This window comes from Loxodonta africana, chromosome 18 (genome assembly GCF_030014295.1).
Source record: "Loxodonta africana isolate mLoxAfr1 chromosome 18, mLoxAfr1.hap2, whole genome shotgun sequence".
NCBI lineage: Eukaryota > Metazoa > Chordata > Mammalia > Proboscidea > Elephantidae > Loxodonta > Loxodonta africana.
The window spans coordinates 27200903-27220901 of NC_087359.1; the positions used below are offsets into that span (position 1 = coordinate 27200903).

The window sequence follows — 19999 nt, forward strand, 5'->3', positions numbered from 1 at the left end:
ATTTGATAGTTTATGTAAAGTGTTCCATTTGCTCTCAGCAGAAAGTTCAAACTCTTTAACATGGGTCCCTAACTTTGTATGTTTAATTTTCTTGCCTCCCACCACCGAAAACAAGATAAATAAAATACCCAGAACACTCTTGGTTAACTTATCCTTCAAATCTCAGCCTCTTTATGCCATTTCTGAGGGCTCCCCCTAACCCTGCACCCCTTCCTCTCACACCCTGTAACACTTCTAGTTTTTTAACGGCCAACTTCTAATTATTTGTTATAAGGTAGATATCCTATACTTTATACAGTGAGGAAAAGAATAGCAGGGGCCCATATGGCACCTACCAGATGCTGGCACTGTTCTAAGCACTTTATATCTTTTAACTCATTTAATCCTCATGACAACATTTGAATGTAAGTACTAAGCACCCCATTTTTCAGATGAAGAAATTGACGTTTAGAGAGGTTAAATAATTTATCCAAGATTGCACAGCTCGTAAGTGGCAGAATCAGGATTTGAACCTCAGCATTCTGGCTCTGGAACCTGTGCTTTTAACTACCACTTGGGCCGCCTGACCTGTCGTATCTAATTGCCAATTCCCTAGTGTCCTTACTCTTAGTTGCTATGGATTTGTTTAGCAATGAAACTTGAAACTTACTGTTAGTTATTAACCTTCCTTCTACTTATCTAGTCTAGGTAAAAGCCAAACAAAAAAAATGTAGACATAATACGTACGGTTGTTCCTAGGTATACTTTTGGCAGACTTTTTCATTCCCACCTGCCTTACTCCTGCATCTCCCCCCCGCCCCCGGCTGCTTGCGAAAGTGTGCTGGTTAGTGTCTTCAGGGAAGCCAGGCCAGTTTGGGTCTGTTTAAGGAGCATTGTAGGGACAAAGCTTTTGCAGAAAGCTTCTACATTATAACTCCAAACCATTTCTATATACAAATTAATGTATGTTTATATAGAAAAACTGTTGTTTTAAGTCACTTTTACAATTAGAATAAATAATTTTGATTACATAAACTGTGTAAATGTGCCCAAGTGCATAGGTATGCAGGTGGAGAATTTGAAGCCTAGAGGGGTTAAGTAATTTGTCTAGATCATACAACTAGTAAGTGGCAGAATCAGGATTTGAACTTAGGCATTCTGTCTCTAAAACTTGGGCTTCTAACCACTAGTTGGGCTGCCTGACTTTTCTTTGAAAAAATTAAGAGTTATTGTTCACTCTGCTTTGCTACTCTATGCTTTTGATTAATTTATCCACCTACAGCCTCAAGAGGAAAAAAGTTAAGCCATGTGTGAGTATTATCTTTGATGAATAGAATAAAAAATAGTGACCGGGAGCCACATTTTTAGAGGGACATTGACAAACTACATGTCTGAGAAGTGAGGGCTCTGGAAAACGTTGTGGACGAGGAATGATTAGGGTATGTGAACAAGTTTTGCCTGGAAAAGACAAACAGTAAAACTGTAGATGCTGTGAAAGATTGGAAGGACTGTGTGTGGAGGAGTGTTAGATTTATTGCACATCACTCTAATACACAGAAGCAGAACTAATGGGTGGAAATATTAGAGATTTGAGTCATCTGATTAAAAGGAATTACTTTTTAAAAGAGCAATTCTAATCTAGAAAGGACTGTGATATGAGGTAGTAAGTTCTCTGTTGTGGTGGGAAATTCTTTAGGCGCCAGTGTGGACTAGTCAGTCAGCGGTTAGGGACCCTTCCCATAACCTGGCAGTTGCTTGAAAAAGTGGACAGAACTTCTGTTTCATTAAATTTACTCCCATAGCCTCCCATTTTTGTATTGAAATGCTATACTTGTAAATTACTTTCTGTACTCCAAAACTTTTTATGTAGATTATCTTTCTTCTTTTGAGGTATTTAGGTATTTCTGAATTAAAAGGAAAAATTAAACAAAGAAATAATTCAACATCTTTATAACAGAGGAAATCATTAAAATTGATACTTCAGAAAGTGAAAAAAAAAAAAAAAAACGAAACTCTCCAATTTCCTCCCGTTTCACCTGTTGAACCTGGTGTTAGCACTGGCAACTGTTAGTCTGGGTTAGTGCTCACTAAGCACTTTATGATTTGATCTTGTCACCTAATTAGATTTTTTATATGGTTTTGCCTTTTGAAAGCTTTTTATGAGTCTTTTTAATTAGAGGTTTCTGACCTCTTTAACACTGAAAATTGGAATAAGACCAATGTCATCACTTCATCATAAGAAGTCAGTAGAAATACCCATTAGAGAGTGAAATCTAGAGCAGGTTAAATAAAAAGCAATTGTCAGAAATGTATAAAAAGCTTTTAACAGAGAAATATACTAATATGTCAGCAGATAATTGATTTGAAAGAGCAAAGCTAGATAACAGGGACCTTTTTTAAATCATTTTTTTATTTTAAAAGTTTTGGTAATTTTGATACCCTTTTATTGTATCCACAGTTTAGTATATCCCTCTTTCTTCAGAACTACTGAATGACTCATTCCTGGAGTCCTGCTAAGTTTTTATTTATTTACTACCTTAATAGTGATAATAATATTTAGTGGTTATTGATCGCTAACCATGCGCCTAAGCACTCTGATAGATGCTTGGTCATAATACCTTTAATTCTTAAAATGACCCTGAAGGCAGACCCTATTATCCTCATTTTACCAGTAAGGTAAAATGGCTCTGAGTGGCTCAAGAGAAGTTGTGTCTTGACTGAGCTCATTTGAAGCCAGGTTTTTCTTAAAGCCCAGTTGTTTCCACCCCATCAGTTTGCCTTGAGTAAACAGGAAAGTTGGACTTTCTCATCAGGTGCCTCCATTCACATTCCTGAATTCTTTTTGAGAGGGAGAAGAAATACCATGATACGTGCTCTCTAAGTCTGGTCTTAGATGTTAATTTGCCTTGTTTTTTCATTAGTGACCATCTCTGTTGAAATCTCCAATTCTGTTAGAAGTTAATAGAACCGTAGGCAAGTTTTAGACAAGAAAGGAGGTGCCCCTCTTTTTTTGTACCTTGGGCTTTGCTTGTCTATAAGAAGAGAAGTGAGATGACCCATTATGGCTTCCTTCAAGGACTGGAACTTAATAAAGCATTAAACCATTTTGTTGGAAATATTTCTAAACTATATGGCAGTGTGAACCTGGTGTGTGCATAGTTTAAACATTTCTGGTGGGCTCAGGGGTTAAGTTAGGCCTGTGTACATTAAAAGTTGATTGAGGTGTAACTGAGGCAGTTTGCCCTCCACCAAGTACTCTCACAGGTCTCTAAATTTTGAAGTCATCTTTCTGTGCGTCATGGTTCTAGATATACTAGTACCTCTCTGTCTGCTACTACTTCCTAATTATTTTGTCCTAAGTTGCGGTGGGCTAGGAAATCAAAATAATTGGAGTTTTCTCAAATAAATAAGTATAAGTTGATTTGAGTGAGACCTGAGAGCTCTTGCAAGTAAGTGTACTGAACTTTAGTATCGCATATTGAACTTCTCACTGGGTAGATGAGACTGTCAGATGAGTGGTGTCATGTCTAACATAGAAAGTATTTTTGTAATTTCTTTTAAACAGAGAAGAAGATACAGAAAATGAAAATGAGAAGAAAATTTGGTACTACAGCACAAAGGTCCAGCTTGCAGAATTAATTGACTGTCTAGACAAAGATTACTGGGAAGCAGAACTTTGCAAAATTCTAGAAGAAATGCGTGAAGAAATCCACCGGCACATGGACATAACGGAAGACCTGACCAATAAGGCTCGAGGCAGTAACAAATCCTTTCTGGCTGCAGCAAATGGTGAGGGGGAAATTTTTTTGTTTTATCTTTTGTTATATTTGAGATAAACTCTTGCTATGAAATCATTACAAAACTTAAAAATATATTTAAATTTTTCAGTAAATATATTTTAATTATCTGTATTTCATTTTCTTAAGGAAACGTTGTTCACACCAGTGTAAATTAGTGATGGTATGCACCAGTGTAAATTAGTGATGGTATGCATTTCAGTGTTTTGTGTCTTGTCTTGGTCATTACTGATATTTCCCAAATTGTTTTTTTCTTTAATTCACATGTCTTAGTAAACCTTTTTGAGAGTCCTGTTTTTAATTATAAGAATATTTTTAAAATTTATTCTTTGCTTTCTTTATTTCAATAAACTTTTAAAATAGAATAGTTTTAGATTTACAAAAAAGGAGCAAAGATAATACAGAAGGTTTCCATATACCTTGTACCTGGTTTACCTGTTATTAACATCCTCTATTAATAAGGTACATTTGTCACAATTAGTGAGCCAATTTTGATACATTATTATTATCTGAAGTCCATACTTTATCCAGATTTCTTTAGTTTTTACCTAATGTCCTTTTTCTGTTCCACAATCCCATCCAGGACACCACATTACGTTCAGTAGTCATGTCTCTTCAAGCTCCTCTAGACTCAGGCTTTCCTTGTTATTCGTGATCTTGATGGTTTTGAAGAATACTAGTCAGATATTTTGTAGAATGCCCCTCGATATGGGTTTGTTTGATGTTCTCATGATTTACACAGGGGTTATGGTTTTTTTGGGGGGGCGGGTCCCTGGGTGGCACAAATGGTTAAGCACTCAGCTGCTAAATGAAAGGCTGGCAGTTCCTGTCCCCGCAGAGGTGCCCCAGAAGAAAGTTGCAGTGATTGCTCCTGAAAGCTCAGCCGCTGAGAGCCCTGTGGGGCACAGTCCCACTCGGACGTGTGGGGGATTGGTCGCCGGGAGGCTGATCTACCTGACAGCGCCCGGTTCAGTTCTGGTAGGGTTAGGAGGGGGACCGCAGAAGTGAGGTGCCGTTTTAATCACATCATATCAAGGGTACCTTCTGTCAGCATGGTCACCAGGTGGAGCTAGTGTTCGTCAGGTCTCTTCACTGAAAAGCGCCCCCCCCCATACTATTGGGAAGGAAGTCACTGTGTGTGCAGCCCACACTTAAAAGGCAGGAAGCTGTGCTCTGTCTCCTCCTAGAGGGTGGTGTATCTGCATAAGTTATTTGGATTCTGCACAGGAGATGTTTTTATTTTCCCCCATTTATTTATTCATTGATTTGTGTCTGTATGGATTCGTATATATTCCCTTTATACTATGGGTTATAATTTAGTAGTATGTGATTAATTTTCTTACTCAACTCTTCACTTTTTAAAAAGTAATAAATGTATACAGTATTTTTAAAAAGTTTAAATACAAAAAGGCATGCAGTGAAAAGTGATTTTCTCTCTCTTCATACTTTCTCACCTTTCCCTTTTCCAGATGCAACCATTATTGCCGTTTTTTCTTTTTTATCCTGCCAGAGGATAAAAATATATGCCAGATACTCTGTGCATGTTTAGTAAGTTTGACCTGTGTTTTTTATTAGTGTCTTTTAATTTAGGTAAGATTCGGAAAATGTACTTCACTTAACTGCCTGGTTCTGCTCTTCTGCGGACATTATCCCCTATACATCTAAACCTGTTAATTTTTCCCATTTTCCATTTATTGAAAAATTTTCACATTCTCCATTTGTTTAAAAATAGAATGTTTATACTTGATAAATGTATTCAGTTCAGCTATATCCAAGCTTGTTCTCACGCACTGTACATCAGTATTCTCTCGAGTTCATTCTCTTATTTTTACAGAATGAGAGGCATGCTATTGTATATAAATACTTTTGCACACAAATATACTTTGTCTTTAAAAATAAGTGAATTTAGTTATTGAAGATTATATTCAATCATACCTGATAGTTGGAAGTATTTGACTATTAGATATGCTCAGAAGAATGTGTAATGTTTTCTTCAGAAAAGTTTCAGTCTTCAAAATTCTTTCGGGAGGTCATTAATTGCAATAATATAATTCTATTCTCATTGCCGCCCCCCGCAGTATAGATCGAATAATAAGTTCTATTAATTTCAGCGAGGTTGCTTTCCCCACTTAATTTCTTTTTGTGAAGTAAGGCATTAAAATCGACAATTCCTTTTGCTCTTCTGTATCCTCAGCTTTTAATATGTTAAGAGAGAACCATCTCCAGTCCCAGAAAAGGCAGTGTGTAATGTTTTTTTAATCAAGCATGTTGAATTACAAATTTCTCCAGAGTGAGCTTATCTGGGTACAAATTTGTATATACAGGATCATCTTAACTAAGAAAAAACAAACAAAACAGGAATATACTGTGTAAAAATGTTTAGTGGTTTGATTTGGGGGAATGTAAAAAAAAATAAAAATGTCCAATATAGGGAAATTGATTAATTTTGTTATAACTATCACGTGATAGAACACTGTATGTTGGAGAACTAAATAAGGTACCATGCAAAAGCAGTACTTGGGTCATTGAGGTACTTAAATTCCCTTCCTCTAAATAACCAGTTGGATAAAAAGACCAGCTTTTATCATTAAAAATAACTAATTAGCATGGCAAAATTACAGTTGGTTTCTTTTTTTATATTTTTCAAATTTCCTACAATGCGATGTTAAATTTCAGTGTAATTTAGTATGTAATGTGCATTATAAAATTAGTTAAACCTTTTGTAGTAATCAAGAACAGCAGAGTGAGTTTTGAGCTTTAGACTATAGTATATTCTTAGGAAGTTAGAAGCCAAAACTGTGCTGTGAAACCACCTTGCAGCCTATGGTAACCCTCATGATACTATATCCACAGAGTCCATTTTGGATTTAATGGTGGGGTCTAGGGAAAAAAGTAACACCCTTTTCTTTGTTGCTGTTAAGGTGTAACCAGCCTGGTACTAGAAGTGGAGGGATTCACAAGAGTTGAAAATCAATGGAGAAGAGAAGGGAGAAGTAACATTTTTGAATACCTACTATGAACTAGGCGTTCAGCTAGGTATTTTATGAGCGTCTAACCCTCTCAGCAACTTTGTAAGAAGTATAAGTAAGGAGTGGATTGTAATGAATTGAACATTTAGATAGAAGAATTCTCCATTAAAACACAATTCTCACAACTCTTACCTTTGTTTTCTCTGAGAACCCAAATCTTGACTATGATAGTCAATTTAGAACTACCTATAAATACCCATGATAACGTCTAGTGGTGTTCTTTAACTTGGGATCTTATGAGATGAAAGCAACAGAAACTACCAGCATTCTGAAAATAACCAAGAATAATCTGTAGCGTCATAACAGTAGTTTCAGAATCACAGCCTGTCCTAATGACTTTTACATGATGTCAGAGTCAAATAGTATGAATTTGATCAAATGTATAGCCTCTAGTTTTTATATACCTGTATGTACACTTTGGAGATATAGCCCTGGTGGCGCAGTGGTTAAGCATTTGTCTGCTAACCAAAAGGTTGGCAGTTTGAATCTACCAGCTGCTTCTTGGACACTCTGTGTGGCAGTTCTACTCCGTCCTATGGGGTGACTGTGAGTCGGAATCAACTCAATGGCGATGGATTTGTATGTCCATTTTAGGATAGTTTAATTCTGTTTTTGGTAGTTGAATTTTTCTGTTTCATTTTCCTAATGTTCTATGACATTTTTTGAATATATCAAAAGTTTGAAAGATTTATGCAATGCCCATCATTTTCATTCTGCAATTAAGATTTTACTATATTTGCTTTATCAAATACCTGTATGATAATTGTGGCTTTTTGTTTTTCTTTTTAAACTTTGTTTTAATGGGTCTGAAAATTCTGTGACAGATTTTCGGTCATGTTCTTTCCATTTTAAAATTACTGATTTTAAAAACTAATAACTTAAAACTGCCACATACAAAAACAAATGGTCCATATGATATTCCTTTCCTTTGGAAGGTGTTATGATGACCTGTGGTCATTAAACTAGTCTTTTACTATTAAACTTAAATGACCAATCGAGACAAGCAGTTGCGAGACAGTTCTTCCACCACTGATTAAGACTGGAGTGGCAGGTGTTAAGGACAAAATTCAGTAATTGTGTTTTACAATACTTTATTTTTCTTGTGTGAAGGAAGTTTTTTTTTTTTTTTGAACTAATTTTTTTTAAGTAGAGATGGTTTTTAAAGCCATTTAGTTTTAAAATATTCATGCAAGGAATAGAATACATATATTTATAGAACTGATGTTGTTTGCTGTAGATCAGATACAGCCTAAATTGATTATTTTTTCTTTCATCCTTTAATCTCTTTCTAACTTTCTTGGTCTCTTTTTCTTATGGTATGATTACCTTGGGTTTTTGAACCCAAAAACAGCATACTCAAAACCCACTGCCATTTGAGTCAATTCCAACTCATAGTGACCTTATAGGACAGAGTAGAACTGCCCCATAGAGTTTCCAAGGAGTGCCTGGTGGATTAGAACTGCTGACCTTTTGGTTAGCAGCCATAGCTCTTAACCACTACACCACCAGGATTTCCAAACCTGTTGCCGTAGGGTCAATTCCGACTGATAGCAACCCTAGATGACAGAGTAGAACTGCCCCATAGGGTTTCCAAGGAGTGGCTGGTGAATTTGAACTGCTTATCTTTTGGTTAGCAGCCATATCACTTAACCACTGTGCCACCAGCGCTCCTCCTTATCTAATGTAGATGGTCTAAATGTAGTAGGTATTTAATTTTATTCTTGTTGATTCTCATTAAATGGCACTAGGAAAATAGGGAGAATGTACAGTGGTTTGGTTAGGAAAAGCCAGCTATTAAAGAAGATTAGGATGTAGCTGTGTTGGAAAGTGAGAAATTATTGTGGCATTAAGGAAAGCATAGAATCCTTTTTTTTTTTTTTTCTTTATTTTTTTAAATTGTGTTTTAGGTGAAGGCTACACAGCAAATTAGTTTCCCATTCAATAATTTATACACAAATTGTTCCGTGGCATTGGTTGTAATCCCTGCAGTGTGTTAACACTCTCCACATTACCACCCTGAGTTCCACATTTCCATTCATCTAGTTTTCCTGCCCCTTCCTGCCTTCTCATCTTTGCTTTTGGACAAATGTTGCACTTTTGAACTCATATAGATGATTGTTCTGAGAAACCTATTGTGTATTTTATAGGCCTGTCTGTTATTTGGCTGAAAGTTGGTGTCCAGGAATGGCTTCAATTCCAAGTTACAAAGGTGTCTAAGGGCCATAGTCTCAGGGGTTCCTTCAGGCTCTCTTGGACCCATAAATCTGGTCTGTTTTATGAATTTGAATTTTGTTCTACATTTTTTCCCCACTCTAACCGTTAGACCTTCTGTTGGGATCCTGGTCAGAGTGGTCAGTAGTGGTAGCCAGACACCATCTAGTCCTTCTGGTCTCAGGCTAGTGGAGGCTGTGGTTCCTGTGGTCCATTAGCCCTTTGGATTAATTGTTTCCTTGAGTCTTTGGTTTTCTTCACTCTCCTTTGCTCTGGATGGAAAGAGACCAATAGTTGTATCTTAGATTGCCACTCGCAAGCTTTTAAGACCCCATACGCTACTCACCAAAGTGGGATGTAGAGTGTTGTCTTTATGAACTATGTTATGCCGATTGACCTAGATGTCCCCTGAGACTATGGTCCTTAGCCTTCAAGTCCAGTAACTCAGTCCTCCGAGATGTTTGGTTATGTCTAGGATGTTTCTATAACTGTGCACCCTGTGTGCTTTATTTTACATATATATATGAGTTTACATGCAGCACATACAAATACGTATGTAGGGATGTCCACAGCCAGACCTATATATACATGTGGGTGTACTCCCATACGTCCTTCCACACCTGTTCAGCATGCATATCTACCTATGTATCCACTCATAAATTGTTGTTTGTTATTACTGTTGTTGCAGGATTGTATATGTTGTTTACCATCATTGCCTTTTATTCTTGTGTACCTCTTGTTGTCTTCCCTTGCCTTGATCATGTTGTGGTGACTTCCCCCATATTGTGTACTGTCTTTTCCTTTTACCAAAGTTAACACGTGCCAACTCGGTAGTTATTTTTCCCTCCCTCACCCTCCCATCCCTGGTAACCATCAAAAAATGCTGCTTTCTATGTAAACGTAGAAAAGCGTGTAATTCTTAAGTAAATTTTCTTTTTCCAAATAGTAAGTTCTTTAAAAAATAGTGATTGTGATATTTCTACTGATAAGTTTAGTGTAGTTAGCAGGAATAAATGAAGGTAGGGTAAATCATAACTCAAAGGCGGTAAGTATAGCTAGATAAAAGAATGCAAGGAAATAATGTAAAAAGGGATCCTGGGTGGCTTGCATGATGAAGAGGACAGAAGATATGCCAGTTGCTGTCTAGTAACTGTCTTAGATGTTCACATAATCATTGACTCCAAATTCCTAGAAGAAGGGAAGCTGAGAGAGAGTGAGGAATTAACTCCAACTAACTCAAATGTAGTCAGTTTACCAGAAGGCCAGTCTTTTCCAGTGGTGACTACAAGTCTTTTCTAATCATAGGAAACTAGAATACAGATACTTACAATTTAATTTAGAATGTAGATACCTACAGTTTAATATAGAATGTAGACACCTACAGTTTAAGAAACCTTGACCAAAGTGAAGGTAGAGAACAACTAACTCGGAAACAAAAACAAGGAAATCCAGAAAAAAAAAGTACCAGGGATACACAGTATTAAAAAGATTTCGTCTTCTTCACAAACACTGTACTGTATTTGGTAAATTTATTTTTCATGGGAGTACAATTTAGTAATTCTGAAACTAATATATAATAGCATTGAACAAATAACTAACTGTGTTGTAGAAAATGAGAACCAGGTTTCTTACTATCAGAGAAAGAAGTTACAAATAAGTAAGGGGGCAATACTAGAATGAAGTGTGCATATATATATGTATATGTATATATCTATACATATACATACGAACACAGAGATAGATACAGAAATACAATTGTGTATATACAAGGGTTAGTATACATACATACATTTCCTGTCCACTGAGAGGGCATAGAAGCAGTGACAGTTCTGTTAGTAAAAAGCAGACTTAATGCCCAGACAGTGGCTTGTAAATATCATTCTCCAATAAAAAAGAACCAGGGATGCTTGGAGAGATGGTGGATTCTTAGGACTGGGGCCAGGAAAATATAAGATGAGCCTGGAGCACCCTGTAGTGCTAGAAAGTAAAGAAGAGCTATATAGATAAATGGATGTAGTGTATCAAAAAGACACAGGAGCTCACTGAATGAGTGCTGAGTGGTCAAAGCTGAATGATTTGAGCAACCGAATTAAAAGCGATAGTATTGGAATAGAGCCCAAAGAATATAACTAATATCTGTGTGACCATACTGCTATACTCTGTGGTCTGTACCCTGTGGTACTTTCTGTACCCCATGGTCTACACCCAGACGTAGTATCACCCTGCCCAAGTTGAGGGAGAGCTAGAGAATCTTAGAGACTTTTAGAACAAGACAAGCAGTCCCCAGTTCGACTTAACATACAACCTAGTTACAAACCAACCCCCATAAAGCCTATCATATTAAAAATTTGAGGTACGTACAGTGGTTTGTAATAACAAATGGGTGCTACTTTGCCTTATTATGTTAAAGATGTTTTAGTGTATCTGAAAGTGTTTCTTTAATGTTTTTTATGCATAGAAAGCTACACTACATACTAAGACAAACATTTAACTGACGTTAGATATGAACTGTATTTACCTTTTTCAACTTAAAGACAGATTTCAGAAAGGAACTCATTCGTAATCTGGGGACTTCCTGTAAAGGACTTCAGAAATGTTGTTTCCAAATAGGCCTGTTTTCTCATTTTACAGTGGAGGAAATAGAGGCCTGAAGAGGTTAAGTAGTTTGCCTGGGTTCACACAGCTAATTCATGTCAGAGCAGCACTGGGTCATGGGTCTCTAGATTTTGATCACTGAACTACGCTGCCCAGACTGTGGGTCTGTGTCACCTTGCTGTTTTTGTTATATGGCAGAGAATGTGACAGCAGCCTACATCAAGTCTCAATTTCAAAAGATAGATTAAATTTTCTTTCCTCCTTTTAAAGGAACTAGAGCCTATAATTAACATGTAATTTAAGTGTTAAAGAGAAGTGGGAAGAAAAAAAAAAAAAAGCCCAAACCCATTGCTGTCCAGTCGATTCTGACTATAGTGACTCTATAGAATAGAGTAGAAGTGCCCCACAGAGTTTCCAACGAGTGGCTGGTGGATTCAAACTGCCCACCTTTTGGTTAGCAGCCAAATGCTTAAACCACTGCCCCACCAGGGCTCCTGACTAAACAAAATTTCATTAGTAATCTTGATCCTTATTTCGTGCTTCTATTTTTTTTTTTTTTAATGTTTCTAAAATATTTGGTAACTCACATTTGAAACTCTTAAGTAGCACTCACAGGGCTTTTATATTTGGTAAAATGGGAATAAAATTTATTTGTTTTCATTACAGAAGAAATTTTGGAATCCATAAGAGCCAAAAAAGGAGATATTGATACTGCTAGAAGCCCCGAAGAAGTAGAAAAGGACAAGAATGAGACTGAGAATACTGACTCCAAAGATTCTGAGAAAAGCAGAGAGGAGTGTGAAGACCAGTCCCTTGAAAAAGACAATGATGACCAAACACCAGATGATAATCCTGAACAAGGAAAATCTGAGGGTAAAAAAATTATTTGGTTGAAAAGAAATATTTCCTAAGCGTTGTTTATGAAACCTCCAGTTTTACTTACAAAATAAAAATGAAATTTTTTATTGCAAGCAACTACTTAATTTTACAGTTCTAGAGTGATTAGGATGCCCCTCACACACACTCCTTGTAACATGCATAATAATGAGTTTTATATATTGGTGGGTTTTCCTGTAATGCTCTACCATATCTCTGTTTATTCTTTCTAGTAAGTTGCCATTCCCCAATGAGATTTGTTGCTGAAAAATTACTCTTTTTATGCCAGAGTATATACTTTTGTATGTGGTAAAATATGTTCATTTTTTATATTAAGTCTTAAACATTCTTAATATATTAAATATTCTTAATTACTATCTGGATTACCTACTGCAAAAATAATCCCAAAATCTGTTTTAAAATGGCCATAAAAAAAAGCAGATGTTTTGTTGAGCATTCATTATTAGTATTTGACCAAATGTGGCCAGTCAGCCTAAAGCAGTTTTAAAGAATATCTTTAAAGTTTTGTTGTGCATTTTACTGTAGAGCCAACAGAAGTTGGGGATAAAGGTAACTCTGTGTCAACAAATCTTGGCGACAACACCACAAATGCTTCTTCAGAAGAGACTAGTCCCTCTGAAGGGAGGAGCCCCGTGGGGTATCTCTCAGAAACCCATGATAGCAGCAACATGACAGAGAAGAAGGTGGCATCTGAGCTCCCCCAGGATGTGCCAGGTACAGAGGGCAGTGTATCAGTGCCTCTGTAATGGGGGGAATCCTTCCCTTTGGTAGTAAAAGCTGAATGTCACCTAAAACTTTAAAGTATGTGTTCATTCATGCTGCTTGCTTTCAGTGCCATCCCTGACTGCTAAATTGTCACCTAACATTTGGAGTTTAATAAGTGTCCTTGCACTTAGTACTTGAAACTCATCATAATCTTCATGCTTTTTAAAGTTCATCTTAGCTGTTTTTTATTTAAGGCTTATTTGTGTATTTTATCATCAGACCATAGTGGCAGACATTTTGGTTTTAAGTACTTACATACTAATTAATGGCTCAAGTTTTAGTAATTTAACCCTTCCAGTTTTTGTATATACTAACAAATTAATTGTATGTTTGCATGTGCTCAAGTAGTTCTTTACAACATTTCAAATCAGAATGTTATGATAGAAAACCATTGTCACAAAACATTTTTGCAAGGTGTATTTTGACATAGATATGCAAGCTAACCAGTAATTCTTAGTTAAAAGTTTTTTTTATTATTAAAATCATACTCAAAGTAAGTTATATCATGCTAAGAATGTCATTATGCATTTTTCTCCTTTTTTTTAAACTGAAAAAGAATTTTATTATAGGAGCAGTGTATATATTTTTTTAAAAAGCAAGTTAGAAAATTCAAACGAGCAAAATAAGAAAATAAACACTAGTAATCCCACCAAAAACCTAGACTCATAATATCTTGATGGCAATTTTTAGAGAATTTTTTCTGTGCCTATAAGAATATCACTTATTTTTCAAAATTTCAGCATTTTCATTTGCTACATTTTATACCAAGGATGTGATCGTGATGTGTTGGGAAGAAGACAGCACTTGCAGTTGGAAGACTTTCATTCCTGGTCCACTTCTGCTGCTACGTTAATGTCATTTACTCTCTCAAGGCCTTAATATACCCATTTTGTAACGTGAGGGATTTTGACAACCAAGAGTTGTTCTTGTGGGGACTACTTTAAATTGTCAGCAGTGAGCTATGTTGCTGAAAACACCATTATAGCATTAGGCTACGTGTAGGATCTAGAAGAATCACAGCAATAAGTTCACCATATTGTATATACTGAGTGACTGGTCATTAAGATAAAGAAAAGTCTGGAAATTGTGACATCCGGGGAAATTAATAAAGAAACAAAAGTTTTTTAGCCTAGAAAAGAATAGGCCATTATTGAGGGGCTAGAGTTGGAAATACTTGGGGGGGCTGACCCATAGAGGTGATTAGATTTGTAGATTTGTTATTTGAAATGCAGGATGTTATTATTAAGTCAAATAAGTAGAAATAATGGTAAGAATATTTTGACTAAATTTGAACAGCTTTCTTATAATTAGAGCTGTTTAGAAAATAAACCAAAAAGAAAAAAAACCCAAACCCATTGCCGTCAAGTCAATTCTGACTCATAGCGACCCTATAGGACAGAGTAGAACTACGCCATAGAGTTTCCAAGAGCGCCTGGCAGATTCGAACTGCTGACCCTTTGGTTAGCAGCCGTAGCCCTTAGCCACTACGCCACCAGGGTTTCCATTTAGAAAATAGAAGTAGTAAATTCCTGTTCCCTAGATGCATTAAATAAATACCTATCAGAGATGATATCAGTGAGTGTCTTTCATTGGATGGATCGGAGAAGCTCAGAGATCTAACATTTGATTCTATAATTAGATCTCTAGGCCTGTCCAGTTTTTTAAAATTGCATTATTCTGATTTTCACATATTCACAGCTAAAAGTTTGAAAGTGAAGTATTGCCCCAAAATAATATGAAAAAATTCCATTTTTATTGGAATCACAATTATATTCTTAGTAAAAACTTATTAAAAAGTTGTTTGTCCTTTTAAATCAATCAATACTTAATGTAAACCTCAATCTTACTCTAATGGTCTTATACGCTTGTTTAAATTTGTTTTATTGGAGTAAGATGTATATAAAAAAATTTGTCAATTTAACCATTTTTAAGTATACAATTCATTGGCATTAATTGCAATCACTGTGTTGTACAGTCATCGCCACCATTTATTTCTAAAACTTTTTCATCCGCCCCAAACAAACTCTGCCCGTTACGCAGTAACTCCTCTTCCTCCCCTTCCCCCTGCCGCTGGTAGCCCCTAATCTACTGTCTCTATGAATTCACCTATTCTAGATACTTCATATACTAAGCGGAATCATAAATTTGACCTTATGCGATTTGTTTATTTCACTTACCAGCGTAATGTTTTCAAGGTCCATCCATGCTGTAGCATGTATCAGAACTTTATTTTTTTATGCCTGAATAATATTCCATTGTATGGATGTACCACATTTCGTTTATCTCTTCATCTGTTGGTGCCCAATTGGGTTTTCTTCCACCTGCTGGCTACTATGAATACTGCTACACCGAACATTAGTATACAAGTATCTGTTTGAGTCCCTGCTTTTCTGTCTCTTTGGGGTACATTCCTAGGAGTGGAATTGTTAGGTTATATGAGAGGAGGAGCTGTAGGCACAGTGCTTAAAGCGCTCGGCTGCTAACCGAAAGGTCAGCAGTTCGAACCCACCAGCTGCTCTACGGGAGAAAGATGTGGCAGTTGGCTTCCATAAAGAGGCAGTTCTACTCTGTCCTATAGGGTTGCTGTGAGTTGGAATCGACTCGACGGCAGTGGGTATGGTAGGTCTGTGTTTATCTTTTTGTGGAACCGTAGTTGGTATTTAAACCTTGAGTAACTGTGCTTAGATTTTAGCAGACATTTGCCTTTTAAGCTGCTCATTAACCAGCTTATTCATTCCTCAGAGATATTGGTTGATTTTGGAGTAATTAGGGGAGAAACTGTTACCCTGACATCTGACTTACACATTTCAAGAATGCCAAATGAAATAACATATATAAAGCATAGTGCCTGACACATATTAACTGCTTAATATACTTTGGGTATTATTATTACTGCTGTGTATTATCAGCCCTTTGAGAGAATACAAGCCTAGCAAGAAAAGACTAATAAAGTGGGTGAGTTGAACTACACATTTACTGATTCAGTAATTATTGATCAACAAAATTCTTGTAAATGAGATCCTTTGTGGAGCTAAACTTTGCAATTCAAATATATTTTGGCAGAAAATTGTCATGAAAAAATTTAGATGAGAACCTGAATAAGAAGCTAGAATGGAAGCAAATAGCAATTGTCAGTAGCTGGCTTCAAGTGGGTTTAGAGTCATTGGCAGGATTAGAGTGCCAAATAGTCGAAGATGCTATCTCTGCAAGAGATTAAAAACCTGATCATTTAGTAACTCATAGACCTCTTCATTGCTAGATTAAAAAAAAAGACCCAACCCAGAATAAGCTGACATTTCCATACTTGTTCTAGAAAAATTATGAAAAATGTTTTTAAAGACTTTATGAAATATATCACAGCAATTTTTAAAGAGAACTTGATACTTTTATAATTTCTGATCTTTATCATTTTCTTTTATGTTGTCTGCATTTTTGTGACTTTTTCCCACTAGCTTAAGATGGATGCTTTGATGATTCTTGGTTTCTTCTTTTTTTTCTTCCCCCTTCTACATATGCTGTTTAGGCTATCAGTTTCCTCTATGTACTGCTGTAGCTGCATCCCACAAAATTTTATATGTCATGTTGTTTTTGTCATTCAGATGAAAATATTTTCTAATTTCTATTTTTTTATGTGTTATTTTGACCCACCATTTATTTAGAAATAATTTGCTTAGTATCCAAACGTTTGGAGATTTTCTAGTTATCTTTTTGTCATTGATGTCTAGTTTAATCCACTGTGGTCAGAGAGCATTCTGTTCATGATTTTTGTCCTTTAAAATTCATTGCAACTTGTCTTATGGCCCAGCATTTGGTCAGTGTTGATAAATATTTCATGTGCACTTGAAGAACGTACGTATTTTCAGTTCTTGAATGCAATAGAGGACAATTAGGTCAAAGTTTTTCACTGTGGTGTTCAAATCTGTATCCTTGATGGTTTTTTTTCTTTGAGAGATGTTTTAAAATTATTTCCAACTACTGACTCGATGGCAGTGGGTTCTTTCGTTTATTTATCATGGATTTACCTTTTTTTCTTTTTAGTTTTTTTTAATTTTTACATTACACATTTTGAGAATATGCTACTACTAGGTGGACACAATATTTATAGCTTCTTGTTGAATTAACTTTTTTATCATTGTGACATGTCCTTTATCTTTAGCTTCGCTAGTTTCATTTGTTAGTGTTTGTTTTGAATATCTTTTAGGGGATAGAAAGCTTTTTGTTTAATATGAGGATTTAAAATATCTTTAGAAATACATCTATCTTAGAATTTCTTTAGAAAGATATATACTTTATTTCAAGCCATATGTTAAAGTGAAGTCTTATTGGAGAGCACTGTCATTTTCATATAATATGATAGAACACATTATGTAAAGGGAAAATTATAAATTGATAGTCTAAAAATCTATAGAAATGAGAGCATAACACAAATGACCAGATACCATGATTTTATATTGGGTATGGTTTATGATCAGAGAGATTTTATGTGGCTCAGACTGAAGACTGACTGAAAAGTTGGGCAGTATTTTGGGAAAGGTTGGTAGACATCACTTTAAAAAGTTAACTTCATAATACCTTTTTCTTAGATTTCTTTCTCCAGACATTTCTTCCTTAGTTCATGAAAATGGTTATGTTACCAGAAACAACCAGGTATAGCAATTATGCTATTTAGTGTTCGTTTTAACTTCCCCGTAGTTAGCAAATGGCTGATTGTAGTACTGAAGTTTAGAGTTAGACATTTGTCCTAGAGTTTATAAACTTTTTGTATCAGGATATCAATTTTTAAATTTATAAGGTAGGGAGTAGGAAAAGTACATGTCTTTCTAGCATCATAAACACAAATCTACCATGAAGATTTGTATTCAGACATGTAATACAGACAACATTTGTTTTATTTAAGTTATGCCTGCCTCTAGATTTAATGCCTGGGATTAGGAAAATATTAGTAGCGGGTAAAACAGGTTTCATTTCCATACTGTTTGTAATTGCTTTTAAAATGTTTCTTTGGGCGTATTGAAATTTTAACATCTATAAAGTTGAAGTATGGATTTAGCCTATTTCTTTACTTTTGGAATAATGACATCTTAAAAGATAATACTTTGCTTTAGTTGTAAGTTTTATTCTAAGGGAAATTAGGTAGAAGCGAGGGTTTTGATTGTGGATGCTGAAGAGATGTATCGCCCACGTATCTTACCTCACTGAGTTGATCAGTGACAGTTTTTGGATGCTGCAGTTAAATATACTTTTATTTCTTATTCTTTTAGGTGTGTATGCTTTTAGTTTTTAGTCATACAATACATTCTAGTTATTTTATCTTTTTTTTTTTCTTTTTAAAAATTCTCCCTTTTAGCTTCATCTAACATTTCTTTGTGGATTTTGGCTTAGAATTGTGTTTTGTTTTGTTTTAAGCAAAGGTTTGACACCTTAGAAGTAGGCTTTGGGGTTTGGTTTTAGAAGTTGAAGATCTAATTATAGTACCAGTTGGGGGTAACTACAAAAGTTTTCCTGTTGCTCTTTATTTACACTGTCTGTCCTGTCCAGTGAAAAGGGCTAGAATGTTTGGACTGTGAGGATTAAAATGTGCATGGTGGTAGGTGTTACCATCTTTGATGTGTTTTGAAGCAGACGCTGTTACACATTTAGATTTCTTTAATCCTATAACCTAGTCAAGTGAAGAGGTGAAGAGTCTAGAGTAAATATTTTAAAAAGTAGTATCAGTTTTCTAACTGAAAGGGAGAAAAGCAGTTTTTAACTTATGTTTCTTACTTGGGAGAAGTTGGCCAAAAAAAGCTGTTTAATGAGTTTTCAGTAGTCCTCAGCTTATTAACTCACACCTTGCAAGTTTTAAATAGGTGGAATCTGAACCTTGCTTTTAGTGGGTTAGTGGTTTTTTAGTTCAGAATACCTGGGCATGGGGTTACAATTCTTTAATGAAAACATTATTGTTATTCCCATAATAGCACAAAATACTTTATACAAAGTATATTAAGATGTGTATAGTCAGAACCTCTTATGTTTGTGCCCGAGAAATTTTTCCTTAGTTAAACCCATAACTTGGGGTATGTTGTTGTTAGCTGCCATTAAGTTGGCCCCTGACTCTTGACAGTCCCATACACAATAGAAGGAAACGCTGCCTGCTCCTGCACCGTCCGTATGATCAGTTGTGGATCAGACTGTTATGGTCCACAGAGTTTTCGTTGGCTGATTTTTGGAGTTAGACCGCCAGACCTTACTTTCTAGTCTGTCTTAGTCTGAAGCTCCACTGAAAACATTCAGCATGAGAGCAACACACAAGCCTCCACAGACAGATGGCTGGTGGCTGAGCGTGAAGCGCACTGGCTGGAAACAGAACCTGGGTCTACGGGCTCACTATGAGTCGGAATCAGCTTGACGGCAGTGGGTTTCTTCTCATCAAAGGCGAGACTTCTATTACTGAACCACCAATGCCCCCACCTGGGTAATATTGTGAGCTAAAAACGTTTTTGTGGGATGGAACAGACCCTAATCATTTTTTCTTATATTTCTATGAGAAAATGAATTCTGAGCTTTGATCAGTTCACAAATGAGGGACTGTCTTTACATACTATTTGATTATTTCAGCAGGTGTTTTTTAGACAATTAGAAATAAGAACATCTTAATATTAGCTGCTATAGCTATAAAAGAGATAATATTTGAGGAATTTGATATCATTTGTGCGAGACTTCTTTTTTTTCCAGATATATTCGTTT

General features: G+C 35.8%; 1 protein-coding gene across 15 annotated transcripts in view; it reads left to right on the top strand.

Moving 5' to 3' along the window:
- The window catches only part of BPTF (bromodomain PHD finger transcription factor), a 151385-nt gene that overhangs the window by 42732 nt on the left and 88654 nt on the right, over positions 1-19999 (top strand). For 10 of the 15 annotated variants that reach the window (XM_064270888.1, XM_064270886.1, XM_064270892.1 and 7 more), the window contains exons 3-5: positions 3545-3768; positions 12278-12484; positions 13034-13222. In XM_064270888.1, the coding sequence (XP_064126958.1) occupies positions 3545-3768; positions 12278-12484; positions 13034-13222 (620 nt within the window). The remainder of the gene's footprint in view (positions 1-3544; positions 3769-12277; positions 12485-13033; positions 13223-19999) is intronic. The other 5 variants (XM_064270893.1, XM_064270894.1, XM_064270891.1 and 2 more) reach the window with 1 other exon arrangement.